Genomic DNA, 20352 nt, shown 5'->3' with positions numbered 1-20352 from the left:
GTGATGCGAACTAAAAATAGGAGTTGAACAACAATACCAAACAGTTAGTGTACTGTGACAGCTCTAGTGACGAGTTCTGGTGTCATGATCGGAACCTGACCAGGCCCAGCCGCAGTGCCCATCCCGGCGCTGTACATTTGTTGTAGCTCTGGTGTTTGCCTTTCCGTCCTGTGGATACGCATAGATCATCAGAGTCGCGCTTCCGGAATTCCCATCCCGGTTTTATTTTTAGAGACATTAGAGTCGTATTGTGTGTCCTTGGCTCCCTAGCTCAGTGATTAGCCGGCGAGTGACGTCACAACCTGCGCAGATGCAGCTGTGCTGTCAGTGCCACATGATGCCACTGAGGTGCCATCAATAGCATTGATGGCACATCCTCCACTCCAGGTCCGGGCATGATTATGGCAGCTGAAATGGTAGGAAAAACTTTTATCGTACAAAGACATTTTTAAGTCATGTAATTATTGTACGTGCGCCGGTATGTCCATGAGTATCATGCACCAGGACATGTGCCAGTGTGGATGCGTTGTCGTGTGATCGACCACACGTGCCAGGATGCGCCGGCCTGGGGTAGCGCCCACTTCTTCTGTGGATTATTATTAAAAATTTTGATTTGGACTGATGAGATAATGCGTTTCTTCAGAATTCCCAAACTCCATTGCAGCGTATTTCTTGCACTTGAAAACACCGCCATTCCGGCAACAGGCAATGCCCTGATGATGCCCAGTGGGCGAAATATTGGCAAAGTTATTATTTATTTGGTGCAGCTGAGAGCCTGTTGCCGGAATGACGGTGTTTTCAAGTGATGAGATACAATCATCATGTATACGTGTACTTGAAAAGGCGACGAGGAGACAATAACTTTATTAATGCGATTAATAGTATAAGTGAAGCGGACATCAAGGGCGTCGGAACCGCACCGGCCGGGGCAGCCATGGCCGCCCCACTTTTTCGGCCGTTTTTTTTTTTTTTTTTTTAGCACACTGCAACAAAGCTCGATGATCTCAGCGCAAACGTGGCAAATCCTTGTCCCCGATCGTGGTTTGTTGCAGAATCAAAAGTCCATGTACACTGAAATGGCACCAAATGCCTGGGAATGCTTGCAATTGGCTTCAATTTTTGAATTTTTTTCCCGGGGGAGGGTAATGTTTGTCCCCGATCGTAGCATCTTCTTGGTTTTTGCAGAATCAAAAAGTCTTTCATTGTAGTTCTCTATCAAAATAATAAATTCTACTACTACTACTACTACTAGTTACCGTACACTGAAATGGCACCAAATGCCCGGAAATGCTTGCAATTGGCTTTAATTTTTGAAATTTTTTCCCGGGGGACGACCCCCGGACCCCCCCCTTCCATGGCCGCCCCACTTCCGAAGTCGTTCCGACGCGCCTTAGGCCTTGACGGATTATGCTAATATTTTCGTGAAATTATGCTTTTCGCATTGCTGAAAAAATTGCAGAATTATGCTATTTTTATTGTAAAAGTTACCATATTATGCCGCATTATGCTCACATATGCTGCTAATGCAAAATGGTTCTGTGCAAAATAACAAGGGAATTTTTTTGTAGAGGGCGTTGTACTGTAGTAGCAAAAGTTCAACGGGGTCAACGCATCGTCCGACCTGGCTACGACCATCACTGATTGTAGTGGACTGGACATCATCAAGGGAGTCGTAAACCTACAACTTCCTAGTGCATCTACTTGTACTTGTACTTGTAGAACATGTACAACTGTATGGAATTTGATGCGAACAGGCGGATTATTACAATTTTATGCGATTCGTATGCAATTTGCCTCGAATTATGCGATTATTCGATTCTGGTAGGAATTATGCGAAAAATTATGCTAGCATAATCCGTCAAGGCCTAACGCGCCTGGACATTACAAAATGATGAATGAGAATACATGTATCTAAAATGGTTGTTCCTAATCGATTTTCTTGAGACTATTAATCATCAGGGAAAATCGTCTCACAATAGAGGCTATACGGAGAAACAAACTACTTATAGGTTATCGGATAGTGGGAAGTATACAAGGTGAGGTGTGAAAAAAACCCGCTTTAGTTTTTTTTCACACCTCACCTTGTATACTTCCCACTATCCGATAACCTATAAGTAGTTTGTTTCTCCGTATAGCCTCTATTGTGAGACGATTTTCCCTGATGATTAATAGTCTCAAGAAAATCGATTAGGAACAACCATTTTAGATACATGTACATGTATTCTCATTCATCATTTTGTAATGTCCGCTTCACTTACATACTATTAATCGCACTTTAAAATACGTGTACTTGTAAGTAATTATTCCACCATGTCATGTACATAGTGACCTTCATCTTCCCTACAAATACAAAATACTAGTACATTGTAGATCTACGACGTGTTGTAGACTACGTGTATGTCTAGTGTGACACTTGACATGTACTGATGTAGCCCAGGCCATGGCGGCGCGCGGCGCTGCGCGAGACAAGACCTGATTGATTCCTAATCCTAGTAGTCCTAGGGCCCATTTGAAATTTCTCACTTTTACTTGGCACATGTTTGCTAACATGGATTTTATGATCATTCCTGGATGGTTTTTGCCTCCTGAACACAATGGCATAGGTTTCGATTGCCGAATTGTGTCCGAACATGGTGAAAAACATCAAAATAGAAAAAGGCCGTTATTACCATGGCAACCTAACTAGAATTGCTCCTATATCCATTTTTACTGACATGTATATGGCCAAGTAGCACCTCATTTTGCTCAGAATAAGCAGTAGATACAGTACGGCGACAAGTACTGTACTTTTACAGTGTCAAAACAAAATTTCCAAAGTGCAGTGAAACTTGGCTATTGGACATGTACATGTATTATTACATGTCGCGTCGAATGTTAGCATTGAGGTACGTGTACATGCATGTGCGGCTAGCAGGTACATGAGACTATTTACAGGCATGCATTATTATCAGACTGCAAACACGAGAGAAGCGTCAGACGGTTCGGTGTTACACTTCAACTGAGAGAATAGGTATTGTAACCCACTGAGTACTAACAGGAGAAGAAAAAGGTGGTAGGAAGCTGTCAGAGTCTAAGGAAAGAAGTGCTATAGGACAGTTGCAACCTGAACTAATTTACTCGAAGTACGTGGAGATAATACGATAGATCTCGCAGCAATGTAAGAAGGACAACACTATTAATTTTGTATGCGATGGCAGTGCTGTAACGAAAAATGATGAAAATGAAAATACCAAAATCCTTTGTATACTTGTAGATATTAAACAGTCCAAACGTTGGCTAGCTTGTCACTATACTAAAAATGCTTTGAAAAGACTTCAAGGCTGCAGTTGGACAACGCTCACAGGTGAATAGCTGCAGTTTAAAAAGCTGATCCATCCCAACATTGTGATGCGAATACTTTCACTTCCATGTGTTTCACTTTAACTGAAGTTGTTCTTCCGTCTGAGCTTTGGAAACTCTGCGCCGTACAGCTGAGCCCATCTCTACTCCGCCACCTACACCATCACTATTGGCTCTGCTGTCAGGGACAATTCTTTAGCCACTAGTACATGAGGTATTATATGAACTTGTTTTCCCTCTTCACCGCCGCTCTTGAATCGCATCAACTACGTGCCGTGATCAGTTCAGGAGAGACAAGCCATGACATTGGACATCGGACTCTTTCTTGCAGTTAGTGTTTTATAAGTATAACTGCAGTTTCACACTGCCTAGGCCCAGCCATCAAATTCTGTGACAAGGAAATTATTCTTCTACTGCTGGTGTTGCATATTGGGATAGGTTACCTCCAGGTACTCGGATTTCGTTTTTGTAACACTCCACACCACATAGCTACTCCCTCTCACTGCAGCATGGCACTCCTAAGGCAGTTGTCCTAGAGCTGTTGAGCTGGTAAATAGGCTTTTTTTTGTGCAAATGGTAGCTGATCACCACGGTCGGTGTGTTCAAATCATGGTACTAACACTAGCCGCTCTTGTAGATTTTAATCAAATGCTCGTCCACTGTAACACCTCCTGTGCAGCAGTACTCACAAAGTAGATGCCTTCATTCCAGCCCGATGAAGTTAGCCAGGTCTGAAACGTTCCACGGTTGTAGATTAGTCCTATGAATAGTTACAACTGGCTTGGCAAGCTATGATGACTTTCCCCTGCTTTCCACACATAATTGTTGTGCTGCTCCTTGTTGGAATCATGCTTACTTTTCCGGGGAGCCAAGATGACATTGTAATGAAGGTTCTGCTGAATTTAGCATCGATCCATTCGTGGACGTTCCGACAGCAAAAGCGCCAGCGAGTCAATGCAAAACTTCGAAGAAAGTGTCCAAACGAGGTAACACATTTCTGGTATGTCACACCTACACTACTTGATGCTCAATCTTTCCAACTCTCGCACAAAATCTGTGTACGCGTCGGTTCGCATCCTGTGTATGTACGGTGTTACTATAGCTCCTGGCACATAAAAGGGTAAAAACTCCCAGGTCCAGTCAATATAGTACCGAGAAAGTCTTGAAAATGCTTGAATATAGCCGATGAGAACTTAGTTTTTTCGGCAATTTTGTATTCCTATCGAGGGTGATTTCGGGACCTTTGGACGCGATTGGACACGCCATACTGGGCCAAGACACTCTTGAAGACATTATCTATCAAATAACACCGAAAAATCCTTGTTAGCCAACATGTGTCAAGGCATGTATTTTAGAGTTCGATTTTTTGAATTGGCCCCAGTACTATAGATCCTGCCAGTGCACTCATCACACCTAGCGGCTCTACGAGTCAAGCTGCGCGGGTGCGACAGCTGTGCGCTTGTTGTTTGCACGTTGATGCCGCTCTGCAATCTTCAGCCTTTGCTACTTTGTGGCATTGGCATTGTTGTACAGTTCGTGCCACATCTGCCACACGACGATTGATGTACACTGCACTGTCCAAATAAAAATCATGAAAAATAACACAATCGTACTACAAAAGTAGTACAAAGACTGACATGACAAGTCATGTAGAATGCGGATAGTCGAGCGCGGTACCCAGGCCAGGTATCCCTATACCTGCCAAACCTAACACGAGATCCGCTTTGTCATCCTGGTGCCGACCGGGTGAGAAGTAGTTTACTGTCAGTGAGAACGCGAGCAACAGCCTTTGACTGGTTTGAGTATGTCGAGTCTGACGCTGTGAACGCAGATTTTGCATGTACACCAGCTTTTACCCACACGGTGATCATGAATGCAGTATGCTGTAGCGTGAATAACACCGATCGGGTACTGAGTGACAGTGAGTCTACCGACCCGACGTGGTTCGCACAAAATCATCATCACTTGCAGCAGCAGCTTTTCCGCGTCAAGCTGACACTTCGTTGCAGCGAACAGGCTAGATCGCTGCTGCTGCGGCGGCTTCGCTGGCAGTCTTTCTGAACGTTGAGCAGGGTATGGTCACAACATCCATGTGTTGCAGAAAATCTCAGAGTGCTGGCTTGGTAAGGCTGGGAGTGGGAACCCGCTGGCCTGGTGCAGCTGTCGAGGAGATTTCTGTGAATGTTGTTGCTGATGGGCAGAGGAATGGAGGTGTGTGGTCGGTTAGCTACTACTACCACTACTACTACTAGGTAAGTGCAGCGACAATGTGGCAGACGCGTTGTGCTACTCAATGAGTTGGACAAAAATATTTTGTGCGTCGGTTGTGTTTCATGGAAGAGATTGAGAGGCGCGTGTTCCGTTCAAATCGATTTAGGAACCCTCTGTGTATCAATAAACTAGCTATGCAGTCTAGTCGATATTGTTACACAGCACCGACTGGCGATTTGTATGTTTGTTTTTTCACCACGAGGTAGTCTACCCCGCGGGCTGGATATTACCAAGGCAGGGTGTCCGTTGTGAAAATTAATGTCAACGCGCCGCGTGGCACTGTGTTCCAGTAAGCATCTGACCTAGGTGCAGTTCCTGTTCTACGGTGTCGAGATTTGTCTGTGAAATTGCTCCCAGCGAAGCAGCTAAAGAAGTTCCGCTGCGAATCCTGGATCGGTGGTGCGGGAGTGTGTTGTACCGTCTACTCTACTGTATATAGCCCATGGTATTTCCTCCTAGTCCTAGGTCAGCCGCGGTGTCGTCGTTCGTGATGACGAGCCGTTCCGTAGCAGCGCAAGGAGCACTACAACTATACTATTGCTGCTGTTGTGGCCCAGAGTTTCGTTGCTTGGTTGGTGTAAGGTCGATGAACCAAAAGGCAAGTTTGTCTAGTTCCAAGATATCGACCAAAAAAATGTTAAAGCCAAGAAAGAGATGAGGAAAAGAAAAGAGAAGGAACATTTTTTTGTATAAATGTATCTGTGTTAGGTGGTGTGCGTACGTATGTTGTCCCACTTGTATCTCATGTCATGGACTCCAAATAGAGTAATTTAATTGAGTAGAAATAAAGGAACGCCGCGTACACATATTAGATGGGGAATGGCGGAACCGTGAACACGCACTCGCATATGCACACGCTAATGCATGCACACATACCCATGGGTGCGTGCGTACGTGCGCGCGCACACACACACACACAACATATGCGCGCGCACACTCATACTCCTACTCCTGACTGAAGCGATGATAGGGAACAAACCATGTTAGACATAGCAACTTGTGCTGGGATTACGCCATTCAACAGCTTGCAAGGCTGATGAATTGACCGCCACTAATTTTAACCTGGTCTACACCACACGGTTGGCACACACACACACACACACACACACACACACACACACACACACACACACACACACACACCTGTCCTGTACCTTCCTGTTTCCAGTTACACGTCCCCTGAGTTCTTATTGCTTATTCCCCAGCCTTGGGGAGACGAAAGAGAAGTTATTCCCGCAGCTATGCTAGACGTAACAGGCTACAGCTGGGGTAACCCGGGTCCACAACTTTAGTGATGAACAGCCCAGTTACCACATATCACCACCGATCAGGATCAGCTTGCCAGTATGCGTCACATATGCACACCGGGCATGTGCTGTAGCTGGGCATTGTGGTCATGTGACTTCAATGGCGTAGGCTATCTGGTGCCTGGCATGCCTGGGGCCGAGGTGGGTTACGACAGGAGTGTGCTCAAAACTGTGTCGCACTGCTGTGCATGGCTTACCCAGGGCACACAGAGCCTAAAAGCACTGCAGCCCCTTTAAAGCAGCCCACACTTGACTAAACCCCTATATGTCGTACGAAGACACGTGTCCTGGATATCCAGTACGTATTCCAGACTAGCGTTGCCGTATACATCCCCTGGAGAGTTTTGTGTAAGCGGATGCTGTCCTGTACACGGCCATGCATGTAATGCGTGGCAGTTAGTGTGTTTCTGTATGTCTGTGTGCGGTCACAACAATGGCGCAGATGGGCACTCACAGCGAGGGCCCTCAGAAAGAAGATCTCGCATTTCGTGATTTCAATTGCGACATAGTCGAAACAGGAACTTGTTTTGCTGCTGGGTATATCACTTTAATGCACAGAAATGCATTGTTAAAAAATTATACGAATGGAGGACCTAGCAAGAACTACAGGGCATAGAATGAGGCCACATTTGTGCTACAACTCTCATGGTTATACACGTACGTCCGGTGCTGATATGGGGTAGCGGAGTTTGTACAAGCACAATCACCGGTCATAGCCCATGCGAGCAGTTTGAAGTCTCGCTTTAGGTCTGGATGCGCCGTTGCGTTTGTAAAGAGCTTGTCTTCCAATGCGGCAGGAAGCAATTTGAAGCTTCACTGTTGTGGCCGTATGCACAGTGGTATACTCAAAGGGAGGGAGTAGAACATTTTTTTTTCTTCATTTTTTGCATGCACACACACACACACGTACGTGCACGCACGCGCATACACAGATCAACAGGGAAAGAAAACTCAACTCTCGTATGTTTTTTAAAACCGAGTCTATTAATTTTGTGTACGGATTTCATGTTCGTGGCACCGGGAAACGTAACCAGAGTTCACATGTGCATGGAGTTCGGAAATCCACCTGTGGATAGTTTTTTTAACCTGGAGAAGATCAGGACCAGGGAGTGATATCATCCAACAAGATGACATGGACAAGTGCATTATGAAAATTAATATAAGCTTTGCTCCCTAGTTCCCCACAATTATTGGAAACGTTTGGCCTGGCACGGGGAAACATGGACGCAGGGAATAGATTTTCGGTCTTTCTCCATTTGGTGGCGTTGGGTCTGATCTACTCACCACCCACCGCTTTTTTTAGGAGCTGGATCTGCGCTTTGATCCTAGAGGGTGGTGGCGTTCCTACGGATGCAAAGAACTCGGTCTAATTGAGTCTCATGCAAATTATGATGTTCTTGCTCCCTAACTTCCCTGGCTCTTGGGTCAGGGTCGCTGTATCCTACATCGCTAGTGTGCTGCCTTTTTTGGCCCAGCAAGCCATTGATCGTCGGCAGCACACAACTGGTACTGACTGACCTAGGCTCTCCCGGCCGGGAACCCACTGCTGCATGTTGGCAGAGGAAGAGTGCACAACAGCATGTAACAAGAGGGGTTTACCCACCACATACAGCACTTCGCAATGCTCTGTGTGGATCCCATTAGACCCAAAAGTTGTTATTACAAATGCACACATTTTGTTGACTTGTGACTCGTTGTGCCGCTATTAGGGGTGAAACGAAGGTGTCAAAGGTTCGAAGAACCTTCGTTTTCAATTCAAAAGAAGGTCGACACATGATTTCTGCACACACATGCACTGATCTTCCCTCTATACACGTTTACTGTACTGTAGTTTGTACAGTCGACTAGTTTTGTGTCCACTTGGCTCCAGGTAGGTGCCACTGCAAGTCCATAGTAGGCCACGGACTGGGCTTGAGCGTGGCCATTCACGGCCACGGTGTGCAGAAGTAGTCTTGGACAGTTTGGGGTGCAAACTGCGCAGCGCAAAAGCTATAGGCGTGCCAATTGTGGTGACTGCACAGTAGATATGCGCACAGTCATGTACTTTGTAGGGCACATGCACAGAGTCACGATGCTTCAAGAGGAACTGTGAACTGGTAAAAGAATCCGTCGACACCTTTGTTCGTTTTGATGGAAAAGGTTCGTTTGGCAAATTGAGACCTTCGTTTCACCCCGAGCCGCTATCTCTTTCAAACCTTATATCGTGTTGCCATGGGGGGGGGGGGGGGCAGGTATTTGTTTGAAGGAGAATAACTAAACAGCTGCAGTTGCCTAAGATCATAACAGAGAATGGAAGTGAGTTTTGTATAGTCGAAAAAGAGAATAAGGTATACAGGTGGGGCCTGGCACTAGGGAGACAGAGATTTCGGTGTTCGACCACTTTGCGGTGAATATTATCTACTCACCTCCCACCGCTTTAGGAGCAGCATCTGTGCTTTTATCCTGAGTGTAGTGGCGTTCCTATCGATGCGGAAAACTCACTCTGGCTGGGTCTCATGAGAGAGCCGTGAGCCTTTTCAGAAAGGGCAAAATACAGACTGTCTGGATACTACATTATAGCAATGCTGGAGTGTGTGCGGGCACATGTGTGCTTGGTGTGTTGGGTGTAATTCAGTCGTACGAAATCCTTTCCCTCGTGTACAAGCAAAACCAGCGACTTAGACGTACTTGTCTGCCGTGATGCTCGGTCGACTAAGTCCACGGTTGTCGTAGGACCGATACAGCTAACTTTAGCTATTGGAAAGTGATGATGTCAAGACAGTTACGTTTTTAAGAGTCGGGCTTGTAACATCAGTGCAGGGAACTTGCCTGCCGGGTGATCGAATTTGTATGACTGCGGTGAGTAGAGGCGAGGTTTGGAGCCCCTGGACTGGTCCTGCACACTGTAATGTCTTGTATTAAAGCCTGTCAGTGTCTCGTATGGAAGCCTGTTTTGATTACAAGCCTGATTTTCAAGATACACTGGTGGTACATATGCCTGTTTTCAGTGTTGACATACACAGAAACACCCGGTTCGACTAGAAGCCTGACTTGAATAGAAGCCTAGCGCTGACATCGGCTTCCACAGGGAAAAGTCCGGCTGTAGTACCCAACATTACTCGGGTATATGTATGTACCAGTGCCAGTGTTCTATGCACTGGATACCGGACCTCTTATCCACGTCATGACTCAGCCAATCCTGCCAATCAGTACTGGCTGCCACCACCGCTGCCGCCACCGCAACCATGTCATGCGAACGTGGCTAGACAAGACACTTTGACTGTGTGTCTGCTTGGACAAATGTACCTGCCCCCGGCAGTGGGTGTGAGGGTCATGTTTTGCTAGGCTGTAGGCCGACTGGGCATGTGGAATCTTGAAAGCCGGGGAACCACTTCAAATGCACCGTGGGTTACGCCCCGTTTGCTGTTTGTTTGTTGTACCACTGTCATGCAGCGGAGCCGCAGTGGAACCCGGCCCTTACTATGCCGGTTTGTGCTGGGCCAGTTGTGGTGCTTTGCCAACTTTCCATGCACAAAGGTGATCACGGATTTTGACTAGGTGATCACGGATTTTGACTTGCTACACAAGCTGGTGGGGACTGGGAGATATGGATACCGTATCTTCCGGAGTATGAGCCGCGCTTTACTCGTACTTGTAGTTCACCTAAAACACAGTTGGTATGGCCTTTACTACGATGATCAAATGAAGCATGATATACAAGATAGATGTCTGTATTGTGTGACACAAAATCTGGGTGCTGCTTTTATTCCAATGCGGCTTATAAAGTAAAAAAGTAAAGTTTACACGTCCGCGTTACCACCGGCTATACAATTGCGTTGAGAAACACAGACCAGCTTAAGAAGTTTCGCATGTGCCAGGCCACCACCATGCCTGTCATACCAGGGTGGCAGACGCAGCTCCTAACGGCGAGGGTGAGGTGGTAACTCTCACAACCAATGCCCGACAAGGGGGCGAACCTCGTTAGCTGCATCCATGTTACCCTCACTCCGAGTAGTGAGTACCCAGTTGACCGTGGGTGTCAGCGCAGTTCCCTGCATGTCAAGTGGTTCACGCATGCATCACCGCATTTGTTAGCACAGTACACGCTCCCTGCTCCCAGCGCGGGTCTCGAACTCGGGACCTTGTGATTCGCAGGCAAGCCCACAACCACTCGGCCAAAGCGCTGCTGTATGCGGCTTATACTCCGGAAAATACGGTATATGGTTACCTGGGGCAGTCACCAGTACCAGGCTGCATGATAACACAGATATAGCCACCAGAGTAGATAGAGAACTGGTTGCTGTGCTGGAGGCGATGTATAGTGCCAAGCTGAAACTTGAACCGTGTGTGCAGAAGCAGTACAGTGCTACTACTCAGTGAAATCCTGTCACAGCGTCACTCAAGTACGCGCCGGGCGCTGTGCAGCCCTAGACCTGCCAACACTGCGCTGCAGAATGATGCAAGGCGCATACTTGAGTGGCGCGACTGGATTTCATCGAGCAGCACTGTATGTGCGAAAGTCGGCACTGTTTTTTAAATTGTAGTACCTTTGTCCCCGCTGTGGTTTGATTTGTATTGAGAGAACTGATTGAGAGCACACATCGTTCTGCTGGGCACTGGCCAGGCCAGTTGTGGACGTGAGCGATGCAGTAGAGCATCGGAGATTGGCGGTAGGACTGGTGTGGTGTATGCACCACCACAGTCCCAGTAATGCGTACTGTGTGGTGTGAATGTGGGTTACATGTAGGTCGTGCCTGCCGGTTAGGACAGCCGTAGTGTAAGTTCATGTTCTGCAGTTATTTTAATTTTTTATATTTTGTATTTTGAAACTCGGATGTTGGGCCAATAATAAATGTAGAAAGGAATATAGTATCTAGTTACAGTGGTGGACAGTTACTCTTAATTCGTATCCATTATGTCCTTTTCCTTTCTACAGATATTTTGTATGCTTTGATTACACTGTATTGTAAGTCAGAACGACACCAAGTAAACTCGAATCCAGTCGTGTTGTCGTGTGCTCATGTTTTCATTGGGTAGAACATAACAATTGTGGTTTAGGGTACCCTGGCAAGTAGTAATCTGTTCTGACCAGCGTGCTGAATACAGACGCAATGCAAATCACAATACAAGACCGCCGGAACGGACAATTTATACTCTTTTGCTATCGTAAGGCCGGTGGACCTTTAAGTGATGTGTGCATGTGAGCCCGAATGCGACACTCAAAACCTCGGGTTGTCATCAGTATTTCCTGTTTGTTGATATCTGAGATATGTTCCCTGCCATGTTTGCACATCTGGAACACAAGTGGTTTTCAGAGTGAGAGATGGCATCACAAACACGGTGTGTCCTTGTGTGCCACGGGGTTTCTTGCAGAGAGCTCGGTGCTACAGTAAAACGTGCCCTAACCGTACGCCCGTGGTGCAGCGGAAACTGTCCTGATGTGACAGGATTCCGCTTAGTCCAGGGGTGCACGTTCGATCCACAGCACTTTGGTACATGACAGTCTGTACAGGATTCCGCTTGGTACAGGGTCCGGCGAACACAGGTTTAACGGTAGTAGCACGCTAGGCTAGCGATGCACTGGTTTGAAACCATGCTCTCTAACCGCTAGTAACCCCTCCTGCCTTAGCTAACTGGCAGATCTGTCAATAGGTTTGCTAGCCTCCTAGTCTAGTAGTTGTGCTCGGCCTATTTTCTGGGCCACTGGTCCACAGTGGCAATTATCATCTGAGCGCCACTGGTCCGCAGTGGCAATTGTGAACTGAGCGCAGACAAGGCTATTTTACAGATTCCTATTCTTTTTTTTAATTTTGGCCAAGGGATTGCGGCATAGTGGGTGATTTTGCTGTTGGTTGTATTCCGTACCGAGAGCAGGCCAGGACAGGAAATCATTTGTAGTTGTACATTGTGAGGGTGGGTCCGATCTACTCATGCTTGTACACTGGAGTAATGGTGGAAATCTGCTTGACCAGCACTAGCACTGGCTTATGCAGCCCATATCCTCCCCACCCCCCTTCCCTTTCTTGCTTGACCAGCACTGGCTTTTGCAGTCCATACCCTTCCCCCCTCCCCCATTTTCTGTCTTCATGGAGTGCTTGTTGCCTCTTCCCCCGTGGAGTAGGCATGTAAAATACAGTGGAACCTGTCTAAGCTGGCCGCTCGATGGACCTTACAAACGTGGTCTCCTTATCCGCAGGGTCATTTGACTGGATATACATGTGCATGTACCGTATTTTACCGGTTGTAAGTCGACCCCGGTTATAGGTCGACCCCCATATCCGGAGGTCTCAATTCTGCGTTTTAAAGTTTTCACCCAACGAAGCACTACCAAGCACGCCCTGCTACTAACACATCAACAAATCATGTAAACATTCCTTATTGGAGAGTATAACGTCCCAATCCTTGAAAAAGGCCAATAAACTCGCAAACATGTGTACACATGGTGCACTCATGCATGCAGGGCAGGTCATTTTTTGTAGGATTCTGATAGTTCCCGGTTATAAGTCGAATCTTGGTTGTAAGTCGACCCCCACCCTTTCTCCTTCTATTTTTAGTCGTAAAAGGTCGACTTACAGCCGGAAAAATGCGGTACATGTACATGTAGCATCCCTGGGCCCTAGTTGCAGTGGTCTTCTGGGACAGGTGGTCTCCTTATCCAGGGTCATTTGACTGGGAATACATGTGCATGTACATGTACATGTAGCATCCCTTGGCCCTAATTGTAGTGGTCCTCTGGGACCCTAGTTGTAGTGGTCCTCTGGGACAGGTGGTCCTCTGGGACAGGTGGTCCTCTGGGACAGGTGGTCGTCTTATCAGAGCGGTCGCCTTTACAGGTTTCACTTTAGTAAAGTAGTTCGCATATCCCCGTTACCACCCCCGTTACCACCAGCTGTACAATAGATGATGTGCTAAATAACGTGCCACTAGACTTAGGGAGAGCATCGCACACCAGTTGCATACAAATCATACTACAATGTGTACACGGTAGGCCCTGAGCTCTGCAGGAGCACAAGTCACAGATAACCGTACAACTTTGAACTGTATTATGCAACGCCCTCCCAAGTCTAGTTGCATGCTTTTGGGCATATCATCCATTGTGCTGGGAAACACAACGAGCGTCGAGTAGGCATGGTTATCAAGTGAAATAAGTGAAACGGCCGATGATGGTAATTTACCGTTCATATACTGCAGGACCCTTTGCACAGCTTCACACGTAGGAAATAGTTGTGAGCATCACTGTCTCGCACTCGATTACTGCCAACTGCATTTCATTCCGCGGAAAATATTCCTTTTTTGTTATTTCGATCGAAAGGAAATGAGTTTTGACTGTGCAATGTGTGCTCTTCTTATCACCAGTTCCCAGTGTATAAAGAACGTACCGTATTTCCGCAAATAGAAGGCCGTCCTCGTATACAACGCCTTCCTCGTATACAAGGCCGGGGCAGGGGGCGATTGAAAAAATAAAAGACCGTCTCCGATTAGAAGACCGGGCCTACTAAATGAGTCTTTGTTCTTGTGTTAAAAATAGAAGACCGTGCTCAAACTGTGGGAAAAAATAGAAGACCATGCTCAAACTGTGTAAAAATAATGGAAGAACGGGGGTAAAACTGTGTGGCGAGAAATAGAAGACCGGGGGGTCAAACTGGGTTGAAAGAATAAAAGACCTTCCTCGAATACAAGACCGTCCTCGATTATAAGGCCGGGTTCGGACGAGGTTGAAAAAATAGTAGACCGGCCTACTATTTGTGGAAATACGGTAAGCATCTCTGGGGTGGGGTTGGAATAAGGGTATGAAACCATTTGTTTTATCATTGGTTTTTCGATGTGTATGCGTGTGTGTTTCTGTCTGTCTGTTTGCTCATGCGTGCATGTGTGGGTATGACCGTGCGCATGTGCTTGTGCTGTTTGGCATGCCTCGTCTGCTTCTCTTTCTTCTTCTTCTTCTTGTGCTGCTGACAGACTGTGCTTGTGACGACGATGTGTTGCTAGCAGGCAGCTCCACAGCGGCGGAGACTGCGGCAGTGGAGCGGGCCCCGCATGCTCACAAGGCGTTGTCGGCGGCGGCGCGCACTAGCAGCAGCGGCAGCAGTAGCGCTGGTGGCCTGCTGTCCTGTTACAACGCTATGGTGCGAGTATGTCGTGGTTCGCTGAGTGCTCGACACATCGTGGTGTTCGGCTCTCTGATAGTCTGCGCTCTCGTGTTGATAACCAGCCGAAACAACCTGTCTCCTCCTCGTGATGCCAGTGCTCACCTACCCAACGCCGTTAATAGAAAGCTTGTCCAGGATGATATCGACGAGCTCGATGATTCAGTCAACGCCGTCGTCCGCAGTCCAATACTTTTTGTCGACGTGTACTCGGAGCAAATTGGCAGATCGGTCAACAACTTTGCCCGCCTGTTGACCTTGTCGAAGAAGATGGGACGTCGCCTGGTGGAGCCGTTTGTGCACGGCTCCCGCCTGAGCGGCATGGAGCGGAGAGACATCAGCACCCCACAGGCGTTCTCGCACTACTTTGACCTGCGCGCGCTCAATCGCCTGCTGCGCCGGCGTGGCATAGTGCCGCTTGCGTCCTACCAGGACATGTTCAGTGCCTGCCCGCACGGCTGGGACCTGGTGCTGCTCATACAGAATCAGGACGCGTCGCTGAGCCGGCCGGAACTGGGCTCCGTCCGCAACCGCAAGAAGGACGTGACCGAGTGTCGCAAGGCGGCGGAAAGCAGTGCCGACGGCTACGCCGAATGCCCCGTGCTGGTCAGGATGGCACGACTACTACCCGAGCAACGGCAGGCACTGAAGAACAAACGACGTGCAGCGCGGCAATCGGTCGGCAACTCCGTCGCCGCTCGCGGTATTGTTATCAGCGCCGCAAAGTTCCATAGCATATCAAAACTGACCGAGCTGATGAAGGATTCCCAGTGCGCCAGTCTACAGGAGTGGGCGGGAGAGGGTGATCGGCGCGCGGAGTTCAGTGACCTCACGCCGACCGACATGCAGAGTCAGGTCCGACCGTACGAGCTCTACCACTCCGAATTCATCAAGGGAAAGGCGCGCGAGTTTGCCGCTGAGCACCTCAGCGCAGCGTACATCTCCGTCCACCTTCGTATGGAGAAGGCCATCAAGCTCGGGCAGAAGATGCAGCAGCTCAAGGAGTGCGTTCGCTCCGTGGCCGAGGCCGTTGCTAAGCTGGTCAGCACGAGAACTGGTGGTGCAAACCGAGGCGTATTCCTGGCTACGGATCTCGGCGAGCACGGTTCAGACACGCTGCACAAGCACATTGACGCCAAAAACCGTGCGGAACTCCTTGAGTACACGCAGACCACACTCAAAGACGCAGTGATACCCACCGATTTTGGGCTGACAGATCATGGAGCGCGTGCAATGGTCGAATCCGAGATTGCAGCCGGCGGAGGCGAGTTAATAGCCGTCGGAGGTGGAAACTTCCAGGAGTGGATGTCGGTGCTGTTTCGACTGCACAGCGGTGGCAAGAGCGCTACCAAAATGTGTCTGCAGACAAAAGTACCGCCGGGCTGGGAGCTGCAGGAGCCTAGATGATGAGCACTGAACTGTCTTTCTTGACAGGTACGAATCAGCCTTGCATGTTTGTGTGTGTGTGTGTGTGTGTGTGTGTGTGTGTGTGTGTGTGTGTGTGTGTGTGTGTCCCATAATGGTGCAGTGGTATGTGCAGCGATTTCCAATCGATAGGTTGCGGGTTCGATTCCCGACGATTATGGTCACACACGTCTTTCTTCTCTTTCTCAGACTCTTCCTGACTTTTCTTTCATTCTCCTGGGTGGTTACCAACAACCAGTGCATGCCGGAGTATGTGGTGTGATGTGTCTGCGGGAAAAAAAAGACCAAAAAAGACCAAAAAATGTATAGGGATTCACTGGCCAGAAAAGTCACTTCAAATAGCTGTATGGTGTAGACCAGGCTGAATAGGGACGGTCAATTCTTCAGCCTTGCAAGCTGTTGAATGGTGCAATCCCAGCACAAGTTGCTATGGCTTCTGCCGTAGCATTGCTATCATCGCCTCGGGCGATGGGCGGGGGGTTGTACTCGGTGATTGTGTTAGCTTGGACCGATTGACCAATGCCACTGGCAAGGGTGTAGGTACCCCTACTCCCTCAAGAGTGCTGAGCTCCACAAGTCATAATTATACTACTCCCTCAAGCGTGCTGAGCTCCACAAGTCATAATTATACTACTCCCTCAAGAGTGCTGAGCTCCACAAGTCATAATTAGACTGTGCTGCTCAATGAAATCCAGTCACGTCACTTAAGTTTCGCAGCCTGTGAACACTGGGCTGAGAATTGGTGCAAGGTGCAAGCTTGAGTGACGCGACTAGATTTCATTGCGCAGCACTGTACTTGCTGTGGGTTGCGGCAACGGCAAAACTCACCATGATTGTGTGGTGCAGTGTTTACTATAGGGGAGTTGCGTTCCGACCTCTGATTAGGAGCTTCAATGTGATCCGATGTCTATGGGAATCATGAGTGTGATCTCTGCGATTGTTAGAGACGACAGCTAAGAGTTTTCTCTTCTTCCTACCTATTTCGTTCTCTCCAAAGAACTGAAAATTGACCAAGTTACGATAGTTTGAAGTTATTTGAAAAGTGTGGAATTTATCGATCACCCGTGATCAATAAAAGTATGTGCCGTCCGTAAAGGGTTAAATTGACCTCGTGGCAATGGCTACTGGGACGGGCATGTGTGGCCGTATGCATGTGTGTGTGTGTGTGTGTGTCCCATATGGTGCAGTGGTATGTGCAGCGATTTCCAATCGATAGGTTGCGGGTTCAATTCCCGACGATTATGGTCACACACGTCTTTCTTCTCTTTCTCAGACTCTTCCTGACTTTTCTTTCATTCTCCTGGGTGGTTACCAACAACCAGTGTATGCCGGAGTATGTGGTGTGGTGTGTGTGTAGAAAAAGAAAAAAAGAAAAAAAAGAAAAAAATGGAAAAATGAAAAATAGGGATTCACTGGCCAGAAAAAGTCACTTCAAACAGCTGTGTGGTGGATACCAGGCTAAAAATAGTGGCGGTCAATTCATCAGCCTTGCAAGCTGTTGAATGGTGTAATCCCAGCACAAGTTGCTATGTCTAAAAAACATAGCTGTTCGCTATCATCGCTCCCGCGATGGGCATGTCTGAGGTCTGAGGTCTGAGGTGTGTGTGTGTGTGTGCGTGTGTGCGTGCGTGCGTGCGTGCGTGCGTGTGGTGCGTGTGGTGCGTGTGGTGCGTGTGGTGCGTGTGGTGCGTGTGGTGCGTGTGGTGCGTGTATGTGCGTTTGCGTGTGCGTGTGCGTGTGTGTGTGTGTTTGTGGTGTGTGTGTGTGTGTGTGGTGTGGAGTCAAGATGACCAAATCCTGACGGTAGATCTACTACATTATGCTCACATTGCATGTTGTGCGGTCAACCCGTACTCATTGCTCCTTCGAGTGGCCGTGAGCTGCACACATGATTGGTGGGCCAATAAGGAACCAGATGGAACATTATTTCACTCAACTTCTCACACGCACGTGTGTCATTAGCTTTGGTGCTGTCTGGTGCTTAGCGGCAGGCCGAGTCCTAGTTTAATCAACCCAACTGTCATTGTCAATTTGTGTGTTATGTGTCTGATTGTTTGCCTGTGGTTGTTTGCGTCTTGTGTTTGTTTACGTGTGTGTGTGTGTGTGTGTGTGTGTCAGTGTGTATGTGTTTGTGTGTGTGTGTGCGCGCGCGCATGTGTGTATCGTGGCATTGTGTGTCCTCCACACCTACGTCTCTCTTCAGGTCAGTCCACACTCTGGAAGCCTTTCTGACTGAGCTTACCGCGAGCCTGATCTCACTCCGCGTACCCTGCAGTTATGAGCCATTGCTGGTATTCTGTGGCAGTTGCACCGAGGAGCGGCCTGACATGTTTGTGATATAAAGGTGGTGCGGCACGAAGTGTTGTGCCAGCTACTAATATTCCATAACGTTTGGAGACACTACCAAGCTCATGCCATCATTGTGCAATGTGTGAATAGCGGTCTACGTTCCGGATGTGAGCAGAAAATGGTTTTGGAGATACTCGTGTGTTCACCGTGTGTTCGTGCATGTGTGCCTAGTTATTATGTTCAGAAATGCGTGTTTTGTGTGTGTGTATGCGTGTGGGGGGGGGCATGTGTGTGTGCGTGTGGGGGAGGGGGGATGTGTGTGTGTGTGTGCGTGGGGCTTGTGTATGCGGGTCGTGTACAAAAATTACCTCGCTTACTTTTACTGGTACAAATTATTCTGAAATGATTTTATTGCCTCTTCCGTATAACTTTGGATAACTGGAGTGTTCACACGTATTGCTAAGAACTGTTTTCTACGTTTCGCTTAGTGCTTCACCACGGTTTCTTGCTTGCTCTGAAGTTGATGATTGCATCTTGATGCTAGGTGTGCTGCTGCTGTGCTGCCATAATAGTCTTTATAATAATAGTTGATCAATGATACTATCAAGTTCATCATAACCATGTGTTCGTTTGTTGTCTCCACAAAGATTATTGTAATAGTTGATCGGTTTGGTTTTGAGTTCTCGTGTCTTTTTTGACTCGCAAGTAATGCACATGAATTCCTATATTTATTGCTCGAACTCGATGACTTGTTGTTGCGTGTGTGTGGGGACGGGGAGCAAAAAGTGTGTGTTTGGGGTGGTGGTGTGTGTGTGTTGTTCATGTGTCATTGATGAAGAATGCATTTGATTTTTATGTGCAGGGGGAGGGATCAACGTGTTGTGTTTGGTTATGTGTGTGTTCGTGTGTTGTGGTCCGCCATATGGATTTCTGTATTTATTGCTCGAACCAGAAGACTGCACTGGTGTTTGCGTCTGTATGTGTGCGGGGGGGGGTAAGCAAAAGACGTTACGTGTCTGTTCAGGAGGTGTGCATTTGGGCCGGCAGGGTACGAGTCATACATGTATGTCTTTGCATATGTACGCGTGTACGAGGAAGTGTGTATGTACGCACGGAGGAGGGAGTTTCTCAACACTTTCATGCATGATTGCGCATGGCAGAGAAAAACAGTAGATACGACCGTGCAATAAGAAGCAGAACCTAACATGATTAGATGCAGCGAACACGGTTTGGAAAGTGTAAAAACAGTATCCGATGTACGTATTATCCTTATTATTTTAGGCCAGCTAGAATTAATTCGTTGTTTCGGGTCACTTCACTCATCCGTACCAGGGTCGGTCGGTCGGGTTTATTTTTTATTTTATTTTTTATTTTGGTTACGTCCATGTACATCGAATAGCTTTTGTCCATCTAGCCAGTCGATCAAATCTGACTGTTGTGCAGACCATAGACAATCCAGCGCAGTCATTGTCCCATCAGATCCAGGTCCCCTCCAGGACCAGATATTGGCCTCGCTGGCAAGCGAGTCTAACCGGCGAGCAGCTCTCACCTTGAAAACTTCTGTAAATAGCGACAAGGTGGCGGAGCTGATGCTG

At 47.8% G+C, this 20352-nt stretch overlaps 2 protein-coding genes across 2 annotated transcripts in view; both read left to right on the top strand.

The window, feature by feature from the left end:
- LOC135819214 (uncharacterized) overlaps positions 1 to 19028 on the top strand; it is a 29812-nt gene extending 10784 nt beyond the window's left edge. Inside the window, exons 2-3 of the mRNA XM_065332378.1 lie at positions 14856 to 16477; positions 18672 to 19028. Of these exons, the coding sequence (XP_065188450.1) occupies positions 14856 to 16450 (1595 nt within the window). The 3' untranslated portion in view covers positions 16451 to 16477; positions 18672 to 19028. The remainder of the gene's footprint in view (positions 1 to 14855; positions 16478 to 18671) is intronic.
- Positions 5305 to 20352, top strand: part of LOC135819215 (uncharacterized) — a gene marked incomplete at its 3' end in the record, with an annotated part of 105672 nt that continues 90624 nt past the window's right edge. The window contains 1 exon segment of the mRNA XM_065332380.1: positions 5305 to 5591.

The sequence above is a fragment of the Sycon ciliatum genome, chromosome 6 (genome assembly GCF_964019385.1).
Source record: "Sycon ciliatum chromosome 6, ocSycCili1.1, whole genome shotgun sequence".
Taxonomy (NCBI): Eukaryota; Metazoa; Porifera; class Calcarea; order Leucosolenida; family Sycettidae; genus Sycon; species Sycon ciliatum.
Note: the sequence above shows the minus strand (reverse complement) of the source record. Positions and strands in the feature narration are given on the sequence as shown.